The sequence below is a fragment of the Poecilia latipinna genome, unplaced genomic scaffold, assembly GCF_001443285.1.
Source record: "Poecilia latipinna isolate Pla-1442-1.1 unplaced genomic scaffold, P_latipinna-1.0 Scaffold4266, whole genome shotgun sequence".
Taxonomy (NCBI): domain Eukaryota; kingdom Metazoa; phylum Chordata; class Actinopteri; order Cyprinodontiformes; family Poeciliidae; genus Poecilia; species Poecilia latipinna.
Window position 1 is genome coordinate 13,610 of NW_015116882.1, and position 11,306 is coordinate 24,915.

The following is an 11,306-nucleotide window of genomic DNA, read 5'->3' on the forward strand; positions in this document are numbered from 1 at the left end:
GGGGGGGGGGGGGGGGAGAGGGGGGGGAGAGGGGGGGGAGAGGAAAAAAGGGGGGGGGGGGAGGGGGGGGGGCAGCAGGGAGGAGGAAGGTGAGCTGGAGGTCACACCGTGCTGCAGCAGCTCCACCGGCCTCTGGGGGGCGCCGTCCGGGCGCAGCGCCGCCACCCAGTGGCTGTAATGGGGAGGGCGGGGCTGCAGGCGGGCCGCCATGGCTGCAGCGTCCCGCTGGGCCGCGCAGTAGCTGAGGTGGGCCAGGAGGCGGCGCCGCAGCGCGTCGCAGGAGTCCAGGGGCTCCACGGCGCTCAGGTAGCAGGACGCTTCGCTCACACACTCCCTGAAGCCCAGAGACAGGAAGTCCAGCGCCAGCGCTTCCTGCTGACCTGACCAACACACACGTCCAATTTGAATTTATTCACTTTTACAGGAACAGAAATATTAATAAACAAAACCAGCTAGCCAAACGGCTAACGCTAAAAAAACACCTGAAGAAATATAATTACATGACATCACTTCCTGTTGAGCATTTATCTGCTCTCATACAGGAAGTATTCACCCCTCTACAGGAAGTGGGTGCATTGCTGGCTGGAGGAGCAGCTGAACTCCCTCCCCACCTGCTGCAGGTGTCTCTGCGTCGCCGTGGTTACCTGTCCCTCCGGCCTGCAGCGTCTTCAGATGCTCCACGGTCATCTGCAGGATCTCGGCTTTCTCCAGTTTAGCGGAACCCTGCAGGAAGCGGCGCGGCGCCGTTAGCCGTTCTGATGCTAACAGATTGAAAATTCTCTAAAAAAGTTTTTTCATTTAAACTTTTGTCAGTTTTCTCTCGGCTGGTGATTGGCTGTTTAAACAAACAGACTGATAGATTTATTCTAGTTTCATTTAATAAGAAAATTCTTTCAAAGTTCTGATTTCCACTTTTCTTCTATGTTTCTAGTAAACTGCAGGCGGAGTTCCTCAGGGTCACTTTGCTGTGATTCATGGATCCATTTTTCACCTCACAGGGAAAATATTTGAGGAATAAAATGTTCAGTCTGTATCTGAAAACTTTATTAAACGGTTTTTAGGTGGGAAACCGTCTGAGCTGCAGATCCAGATTCGTTAAAATCCAGTAAAACTTATTTAATCTGATCATTTATCTCTGTTTAAAATTGGAAACTCTTCCTATTTCTTTATAAATAGTAGAAAATTTAAAAAATAAAATGTCTAATTTTGTAATAAAAAATAGATTTTTTTTAACAATTTTTAAAATAAATATTTCAAAAATAACTTTTTAAAAGAAATTCCTTTTTGAAGGACGACAGACGATTTTTTATTAATTATAAAACTAAAATTCACTGGTAATTTGGTAATTTAATCATGATTATATTCAGAAAATCTGATTATTGTTTATTTTGCTGCACAGATGCTGCATCAGAAACGCAGGAGCTGAGAGGTCAAAGGTCAGGCTGACCTGTTTCTCCCAGGCCGTCGGGACGAGTCGCCGTAACTCCGACAGGCTGCTGTTGATCCGATCCCTGCGCCGCTTCTCGATGACCTGGAACCGACAGGAAACTGAAGGAGCGTCGGAGGCTCCGGGCCTCGGGACGCGGTGAACCTACCCCTCTGCGCCGCTTCCTCGCCATCAGCTGCGCCGCTAGAGACGCGCGTCCGACCGGATCCCTGCAGGACATCCACAGAAATCAACGGAATCTGATTTTAATCCCTAATTTCACCGGGAATCTCAGAGAAAACTGCAAAGTTTATCCAGGAAAAACAAACATTTTTAGTTTCTTTTGTTTGCCAGTAAATATTTAAGCCTTTTTGGTTAAACATTTAAAATGTTGTTTGGCATTTAAAACAATCCAGTTTATATGAAAACAAATTCTGATTATTAACATTTTAACTATCAGTGTTGGATCTCAGTATCACCGAATCATTTCTGCATAAATCACAATTATACATTTCTGTTTGATTTAATTATTTGTTTTAGAACAAAAAAAAAAAATATACAGCTTTTCGAGTTTATTTATGTAAAACAGAAATGAAGCAGCAAGAATAATTATGTTTCTGGACCTACAAACTGAAAAGACTTTGAGAAACTTGAGAAATAAACCTCCAAAAAATAACTGTAGCAACTCTTTTATCTACAATAACTCTGAAGAATCTGAATTAATATTAATGACATTAAACTTCCCTTTGGGATCAATTCAGTAATTTTGAATTTGAAGTGAATTGGGAAGATTTAAATCAATTAAATTAACATTTATGACAACAAATTGATAGATCTGCTTTTTCACAAAGAAAAACTAAAAAAGTTAAATAATAGTGATGAATGATCACACAGTTAGTTGGAAAAAGTCCTGAAATTATAAAGCCTCAATGTTCAGATATGCCGGGTTTAAAATGATTTTTTTTTTTGTATTTTAAGATGAAACATTTGAGAGAATTTCTGCGAAATAAATAAAATATCGACGCTTGGTATATTTTCATAAAGATTAAAATATTTCTTATAAAAGCAGAAAAGTTAATGACAAAGTGTTGTCTTTAATTTTAAGTTATTTTGACTTTCTAAAGTCATAATTAATGATGGGACGTTAGAGGTTCTCCAGGGAGGACGGGGATGTTCTCACCCCGCAGGAAGCCTCTCACGGCCCGCAGCGACGCTCCGCTCCGCCGAGCTGCTGTCCTCACACGGCCGCTTCATGGCGCCCGGCGGCGGGGAGAGCTGGCGGGAGTCCCCGGGGAGAGACGGGTCAGAGCCGGAGGAGACCCGGAGCCGGCATTCCGGGTTTGGACCACCCGAACCCGTCAGAGTCCCGGAAGTTTTCCAGAATCAGGAATCTCCTCCGGATTTCCTCCAGGAATCAGAAGTTCTTTCTCGGATCCGGAGCGGATCTTCCAGCGGAGAGTCTCCGGTAAATACCCCGCGGAGGGAGCCTGCGTGTCGGCGGCGGACTGGGCTGACGGCCGCCGTGTCCTCCCCTCTCTTCATCCTCCTCCTCCTCCTCTCCTGCCGGAAATTTCCCACGGAGCAACGCGCACGCGCACTCAACCATCTCGCGCGCGACAGAAATGTATGGAAAGAGAAAAGTGTCAAATTTGATCACGGCTGAAAAGTCACACAAAGAATGTCAGTTTATGACTTTTGTTAAATTAGTCGAAAATGCCTTCAAAACGCCACTTTTTACATCTTTATACGAATACTTTCCAAATGGCGAAATTTACTCAGGTCATTGAATGCCACTTTTTATGCATAACATTGTTCAAAAATACTGCTTCTACTTACATCTATAAACCCAACATCTGGGATTACTGGTGCTGTGCTTGTTTTCCTTTCATTGTACTTGTGTTGTTTTAGTTTTTATTAATTGATGCCTTGTTGCTGAAAGAGTGCTTCTTCTTCTTCTTGGCCCCCTAGTGGCAGGGAGGGCTCAAAGCATATGCTGGGTTTGCTTAGCTTTTTCCCGGCTCCAGAGAGATCAGGCTCCAATCGACAAAATCGGACAAAAAAATATATATATAAAATATTGTTTTACCATATTAAGTTATTAATTGTGTTTATTTTTACTTCTCATTTCTAGCCGTAGAAAACTTAGTATTGATGGAAAACATAAGTTGGCAGGCAGATCCAAGAACTTTAGTTTGATTTTCTTGGGAGCTGATTGGCTGACACTGATTATCGTAGCCAACCAACCATGTTTTACGTCAGTGATGGAAACGCCCACCTGACTACCAGAAACTTTAGGGAAAAGTATGAGGAAAAGTAAATGGAATAAATTAATTTGGAAATTAAGAATTACATTGATTTATTTACTTATTTCCAAAATTACATATTTAATTTTATTGTGTCCTATTTTTGATTATTTATTTACTTATTCAGCATTTTTTGTAATAGTTTTATTTCCTATAATTTATTTACTTATTGACAATTTAGACAGGATCAGCCTTCTGTAGAAATTAACCCAAATATGCTTTAAATAAAAACAACTGAAAAAGGAAAACAGGTGAGGTTGTTTTATTACAAGTAATGAAATTAAGTTTATCCAGTAGAAATATTACGTTTTTAAGTTCCCATGTTAAACAAACATAAATAAATGAAGTTTGACAAATTTAATTTTATTAAATGTAACAAATTATCTGAGTTTTTTAAAGTTTGAACTTTTCTTTTTTCAGTGCAGAAATGACTTTAAAACCAAAGTAATCCTTTGGAGGAGGAGGAGGAGGAGGAGGAGGAGGAGGAGGAGGAGGAAGGCCTGGCAGTGATGAAGGTGACGACGTGTTGGAAACGCTGCGCTCTGTAATCTCCGAGCACTTGAACGCCTCACAGAGCAGGAGGAAGACCTCCCATCATCTTCATCGCGCCTGCAGCCCGCAGCAGATCGTCTCGGCTCACCGGCCGCTGTCGACACACACGTACAACCCTCCAGAACCAGAACCGGGTCAAGCAGAACCAGAAACAGGTGCTGCTGATCTAAACACACTGGACCTGAACTGATATCAAATAAAGAATAATCTGATTAACATCTGAAAAAACGAATAAAAACGTCACATGAAAACAAATCTTTAATAAATCTATAAAGATTTGCAGGTTCTTATTTTCAGTGTGCAGAAATGGGAAAACAGAATAAATCTCTGAGATTAACAGGAAATTATCCAGAAATAGAAATTAAATTTAAATTTTAAATCATTTTTCAAAATTGTAAAAAAAGGTTTTCTTTCCCCTCCTTAAATCCATTTTTATTTTGTTTTAGTGTGAAAAATATATTTTTCACACTAAAAAGTGTTAAAAAAATATTATTTAACTATTTTAGTTAAACAAAAATTAGATTTTTTAAAAATAGAAACAAGATCATAGATCCAAAAGTCCAAATGGTTTTTCCTTCTTTAAATTGTTTTTTCCCCTTAAATCCATTTATATTTCCATGAAAAACGTCCAGTTTGCTTCTTATTTTGGGTTTGAAAGTGAAGATTTTTCGTCTCTAATCAGATCAGTCTTCATTTGAAACATTTCCCCAGGCTGTCATGATTTTAATGTAAAGTCGTAGTTTTGTCCCGTGCCGCAGACGGCCCTCGCCCCCCACTTTGAACACCTCGGTGTTCTCTCTTCTTCGTTCCGATGTTTTCCAGCCGGCTGTCGGATCAGGTCCGCATTCCTCCGGTTATCTGTCTGGGCCTTATCAGGAGCGCCCGCAGTCTGGAGCGGAGGACGGTGAGTGTTTCTGGTCACCAGAACCAGAACCAGAACCGGGCTGACGCTCATGTCAGCAGGTTCTGCTCTGCCTTAGTCTCACCTCAGCAAAACATTTCTTTACATTTGTTCCCTAAATCTGAGCCCAGAGTAAAAATCAAAAGTAAGACTTAAGCTAACTTTTAGCTTAGCGCACTTAGCTTATTTTCAACATTTGAAAATTTTTAAAGTTTCAAAAGTCAAAATGATCAACTTTTTCACTCTTTTATTTTTCCGCTGTGGCCCTTCTACACAAAACCTGCTGTGTTAATGAAGCAACATGGTTAAATTTAGTGTTTTAGCATTAGCTTTTGCTAAAGCATGGTGGTGTAGCGCTTAGCGTTAGCAGAGCTAATGTTTATGATTAGCGCAGCTAGCTTTATAGTTAGCAATGCTCACCACTGGTAACATATTTACAAGAATCTTTATTTTATAAATTCAGCGGCTCGTCTCGGCCGAAGCGGATCCGCCCTGAACAGAACCGAGGAGCGCAACCCGGCCCGCCGGGCCTCCGCCGCTCGCTGTGCTAATGTTGACATTTGAGGTGGTTTCTAGACGGAGGAGTGGGTGTGGGAAAGACACACACACACACACACACACACACGGTCAGTTATCGCAGACTCCCCCAGTTCCCCCAGTGCTTCAGCTTCAAAATGCTCTGCTGGGAAAATTCCGTCTATGATAGATATTTGAGTGAATTTATTTTGAAATGTGTCATAAGAGCCAGCTGAACATGATGTCATAAATCTTTTTGTAACTCTTGTGGATCAGCCTCTCCACCGGTTTGTCACCATAAATCCTCCTTTTCTGCTTCGATGCTCTGCAGAGCGACAACAAACTCTGGTTCCTCTGTTGTCATCTGGCTACTGTCAGTCCAGTTCATCGGACAAAACTTTGACTAAGCCGCTGGTTAAAAACGGCATGAATCCAAATGAAGGTTATTGATGTGCAGAAATGGGAACAGAGTGAATCTGAGTTTAACAGGAAATGATCCAGAAATAGAAATTAAATCATTTTTCATTTATGTTATGAAAAGTGTTTTTTTCCCCATTAAATCCATTTTTATTTCCATATTTTCACACATTTTTCTCCTAAAATGATCTAATCTCATGATGAATGCAGAATGCTAGTAGCCATTGTTAACATTGTTGCAACAGGAAGCTTTGGGCAGTTGCCCAGGGCTGCATATGAGGGGGGGTTTGAGGGATAATAAGAAAAAATAAAACAGAATCTTTTCATCTCTTTGTTCAACTAGAGGTTACTAAAGATACATTTAAGCTTTTAGCATTAACCTAATAAATATAAATGTGGAAAGTATCAAGAAACTGATGAATAAACAAAAAACAAGAAGAGAGTTTCCTGATGCTAAATGACTAAAGTTCTGCAAAGCTGGCAGAGCAGAAGCAGCTTCACTGCAGGCTGGTGACGTTCCGGCTGCATCGGCTCGGCCCCGGAGATTTAGGTGTCTTTTTCCTGCCTGAGGGGGAAAAAATCCAGGAAATTTTCCTCTGACATCAATCGGATACCAAACTGAAAGAATGAAGAACATGGAGACTCAATTCTCATTTCTACCAGAGTAAAATGTTTAATATTTATGTTTATTATCAATTCAAAGTGACTAAAGATGAATTATTCTCAGGCTTTGCTTCTTTTTCCACCAATCAGAACACTCCGTTTTTATCATTTAGAAAATCTGGCATATAAAATGTTTGCTGAAAATAAAAACATTTAAAAACAGACCGAGATGCATTGAGAAGCAGAATAATGATCTTTTATTCCAGTACCATCAGAACCTGAGGAGAAGCTGCTGTTTAAGGATCAGAACCTCAGCGACGGAGCGGAGGGTGTTGGTGCGTTTCTGCGCTGAAAGACGGCTTTATTCCCCGGTTCTGCTCACAGGCGCTCATTGTTTTCTGGACCGGTCAGCAGAGATCGCACAGAACGACAATCACCTTTAGACCTGATGGCCACAAACCGACGGAGGAGGCTTACCCAAGATTATCTGCCTGATCCGACTGCAGCTGCTGTCCAATACAAGCAGCTTCATCACAGATGCATGATGGTCATTTCTGTCGATGCCTGTTTCAGTTCCAACCCGCCGCAGCATCAGTGCGGTGGCCAGTGAGATAAATCATCACAAACCCCGGACGAGCCCCCAGTTTATCATGAACCATCTCACTGGCTGTGACCAGCCAAGGGCACCGCTAGCTAAAAGGTTAGCAGCATTAGCCCTAAAACACTAATCACAAGCTTCAGGTCTGCTAAAGTACAGTGTGGTATTAAGCTAATGCTAAGGTGCTAAACAATTAGTCCAAGTTAATGCTAAAGTGTTACTACAAAATAGTAATTAGTGGATGCTAATGCTAAATGCTATCAATACAGTATTTAATGGAAACTAACAATAAAAAGTGCCATACCAGTTACGTTAATGGACTTCAAATTAAGAGCATGAATATAAACTAAGGATATAAACTTCTTGGAGAATTCTTAACAGTTTACAATCAAACTTCAACACAGATGTTGAACTTTATTCAACTGAAAGTTTATAAAACAGCCAAGAAGTTTAGCTCTTTAGAATTTATCTGGAGAAATTAATTTAGGGGAAGCTAAATGCTCTTTGCTCTCTGAAAGTCTCCAGCAGCAGCCTCTGCCTGCCTCCCCCTGCTTTTCCCAGGCCTGCACTCCCAGGGTGGTTTGACCTGACTTTCTGCCCCTCTCTGCCCTCTGTCTGCCCCATGCTGCAGGGACACAGCGCCTCATTGTAGCCGGGCCCACGCCGCTCCGCCGGCTCCAACATGGAGGTCAAGCAGCAGGACAGGAGTCGCATCTGATGTTCAGGAGAGAAGCCTGGCTTTATTTTATTCTACTGGAAATAAAGTAATAAATGACAAACAGAAACTTTCCAGAAGGGAGGAGCTGCAGTCAGTCTGTTGTGCTGACATGAATCCACCTCAGCTTTCTGTAAACTGGACTCTTCAGCTGCTACTGCATGAAGGACAACCGAATTTATGGGGTTTTGGGTCCCGACAAAGATTTATAAATGTGTTTCATTCAAGGCAACTTCCCCTTTCAGCTGAATTTAGTGGAAAAGACATAAAAACAACTTTTCATCCTGTTGAATAAATGTTCTCTCTTTTACTGTTGGCCAGGAGGTGAAACTAAAACAATCATTAAACCTCAAATCAACTTTTCTTTGGCAGATAAACTCTCTAAATCTGTTGTTTGGGGTGCTATCTTCATACTTCTGTACAAATTGTAACATTCTTGTGTAAATTTGTTCTGAGTGGAATGTTTATATATAATTTTAATAATTTTTACATGTGTATTTAAAATTAAAACATTTCAACTAACTATCTACCTATTATGTAAATGTAACATTTTGTTTATGTATTCCTGTTTTCAGGAGGATTGTGGCTCTTTTGGCCCAACAGTTTTCTGAAAAGTCAGATTTTAATGCAGGTGTTCTGATGTATTTCCCAGTTGGATAACTGCAAATTAATTAAACTTGATGCCTCAAATTACACAGCAGACTAATTAATAATCAGTTCTTTGTCTAATAGAATGAGATTTTGTATTTATTGCTGTAGATCTGCAGAGCCTCTGGGTTATTGTTTTGATGAAACGGCACCATCTAGTGGTAGAAAGAGAGATCGTCCTAAATGTCTCATCCGGGTTATCAAGTCAGCTGATCAAAACACGGAAGTGTTTGCAGCTGTGCAGCTTTTGGAGGATGTGAGCAGCACAGGATCTGCTTAGATGTGGAGAACCTTCTTTTTGCTCATTTTTAAATGGTTTTCATCAACGTTTAACGGTTAAAGGCGACGCTGGAGCGGAACCGGTGAGTTCGGACGGACTTGGAATTTTTTTCTGGTATCAAACGCAGTTCAGTTAATTATTGATTATTTAAGATTAACGTTAGAAACAGAAACCTAAGACTCGAATGATTTCAGCTGAAAAAAGTCATTACTGTGTGTTTGCAGTGTATTTTCTGCGCAGCCGCAGTAAACTCAGCTTTGGGATCTGAAATACAACAGATGGAACAAGAATAACAGATTAAATAGCGCTGCATTTTCTTGTATTATTATTTACTGTAGTAGCAATTTATTAAAATTGCTATCGTATGTAAATATTTATCATCTAATTGTTTTCTTAAAATACAGTTTACTATTTTCTGTATTGTGGTTTTTAAAAGTGTATTTTGCCAAAATTTTATATTTGTTATATTTTTATTTAAAAAAAAATATTTGCAAATTAATTTTGTACTCTGAATTCCTCATATCCATTTGCATCTTTTTGTGTTGAGGAAGAAATAAATAAATAAAAACATTGTAAATTGACTAAGATTGAATAAAAAATATGAAAAAGTTTTAATTCTGATATATTACCTGGATATTTTTTTCCTTTGAACTTTAACGGTCTCCTTCCCTCTGCAGTATCTGATGACGACGATGAAGGTGTTTCGCTGTCCTGGTCGCCATGGTTACGCCGTGGAGGCGTCGCCGTTCCTCCCGAACCGACTGGCCTGCGCGGCGTCCCAGTTCTACGGAATAACCGGTCAGTGTGGAGAGACGGAAACATCAGGAAGCAGCGGATGACGGTTCATACAGAAATAAATACGAGCAACAAAATATTAAATTCATCTGAAACTTTATCAGTCAGAGCAGAACCTGGTTTCCTTCCTGGAAAAGATTCAGATGAAATACAATCAGAGAGAAATGACTTCAACAAATATTTAAGATTAGATAATAATGATTATTATTTCAATGAAAAGAAAGAATATAAAAATGCTAAATTAAAATACAAACTTCAATGTAAATCAGATTTGGTAAATAATATAAGTAAAAATAGTAGAAATGAGAAAAATAAAAATCTGTTAAACTGTGATAAAAACTATCAAACTCAAAATTAACAGTAAAATAAATTAATGAACACGAGTAAAATTGCATTAAAAATGCAGATTATAACACTAATGAGAATAATAATTGTTAATATAATGAAGAATAGAAAGTTACTGCAGAAGGTAAGATAATTTTTAGGTGACTCAATATGACTGATTTCCTAATAAAATAAAAAGAGAAATATTTGAAATGATTTTATATATATATATATATGAAATCTAAATAAAACTAAATAATTAATTATTAATTCAGTATAATTTATGTTGCAGAATGCAAGATAAATGCATTCTGCATTTATAAATGCCTTAATATAAGTTTATATACGTATATGAATGACTATAAGTATATAAACTCTTTATAATAATAATTATTATTAATCACAATATTAATAATAATGTTACTGTCTCTGCAGGTTCTGGTTCTCTGTTTGTTCTGGATCAGACTGAAACTGGGGTTGTTTTAGTGAGAAGGTAAAGTTTCTGGATTCTTTCCTTCATTTTTTATTTTTTACCACAAACAGGAAGTGCATATGTGTCCAGATTCAGATTAGAATGTGTAAAACTCTTAGACCGCTCATTATTTCTTTTTTGTGGTGGCGAAACGCTGAAAACACACAGAATGAATGATGCAAAATCCAAAACACACAAAGAAAAAATTTGAATGTTAACAGAAAAACGCTGCAATCACAGGAACCAGAAGCAAAAGGAAAAACAAGCTACACGAAGCAGAAGTCCTCCAGGCCACCAGGGGGAGTCTGGAGTCGGCCATATTAGCTACACAAATATGCTGCTGCTCTCTACGATTGTGAAAACCATGAAGGATAGAAAACCTTTTCCTTCTTCCACTCAACTTTCTTCTGGAATCCCGTCATTCCTGAGTTTGTAGTTCCTGATGAAGCGGTCGGCTCCCCCTGCTGGTCTGGAGGACTAACGTCTGTGGAGTCAGTTTGGAGCGTTTTATTCTTGCTGATGTTTTTGCTTCCGTTTCCTGTTCTGGTGCATTTTAATGTTAGCTGCAGTTTGGCTCCTTTCAGCCACCGTAGTTTAATTTCCTGCTGACAAACTTTAATGTTCAGAGTTTCTGGAGGATTTCCAGAGAATTTATTGGGCTTGGGCTCCTTTACTCTCTCTCTCTGTCTCTCTCTCTCTGTCTGTCTGTCTCTCTCTCTGTCTCTCTCGCTCTGTCTGTCTGTCTCTCTCTCTCTC

At 39.5% G+C, this 11,306-nt stretch overlaps 2 protein-coding genes and 1 long non-coding RNA gene across 4 annotated transcripts in view; 2 read left to right on the plus strand and 1 right to left on the minus strand.

Annotated features, from left to right (window-relative positions):
* The window catches only part of LOC106942426 (lactoylglutathione lyase-like), a 15,046-nt gene extending 13,558 nt beyond the window's left edge, over nucleotides 1-1,488 (plus strand). The window contains exon 7 of the mRNA XM_015025696.1: nucleotides 1,400-1,488. Within this exon, the coding sequence (XP_014881182.1) occupies nucleotides 1,400-1,446 (47 nt within the window). The 3' untranslated portion in view covers nucleotides 1,447-1,488. The remainder of the gene's footprint in view (nucleotides 1-1,399) is intronic.
* LOC106942425 (hairy/enhancer-of-split related with YRPW motif protein 2-like) overlaps nucleotides 1-3,354 on the minus strand; it is a 7,405-nt gene extending 4,051 nt beyond the window's left edge. Inside the window, exons 1-5 of the mRNA XM_015025693.1 lie at nucleotides 2,607-3,354; nucleotides 1,596-1,656; nucleotides 1,448-1,531; nucleotides 645-723; nucleotides 24-380 (exon numbers count right to left, since the gene is read on the minus strand). Of these exons, the coding sequence (XP_014881179.1) occupies nucleotides 24-380; nucleotides 645-723; nucleotides 1,448-1,531; nucleotides 1,596-1,656; nucleotides 2,607-2,680 (655 nt within the window). The 5' untranslated portion in view covers nucleotides 2,681-3,354. The remainder of the gene's footprint in view (nucleotides 1-23; nucleotides 381-644; nucleotides 724-1,447; nucleotides 1,532-1,595; nucleotides 1,657-2,606) is intronic.
* A 1,510-nt stretch (nucleotides 3,355-4,864) lies between these two features.
* LOC106942427 (uncharacterized) lies at nucleotides 4,865-11,236 on the plus strand. 2 transcript variants are annotated; one of them, XR_001423630.1, is made up of 5 exons: nucleotides 4,865-5,185; nucleotides 6,985-7,418; nucleotides 7,948-9,041; nucleotides 9,637-9,757; nucleotides 10,514-11,236. It is a non-coding gene; the product is annotated as an uncharacterized LOC106942427 (long non-coding RNA). The 2 variants fall into 2 exon arrangements; XR_001423629.1 differs by having other exon boundaries at nucleotides 4,866-5,185; nucleotides 7,948-9,073.
* The last annotated feature ends 70 nt before the right edge of the window (nucleotides 11,237-11,306 follow it).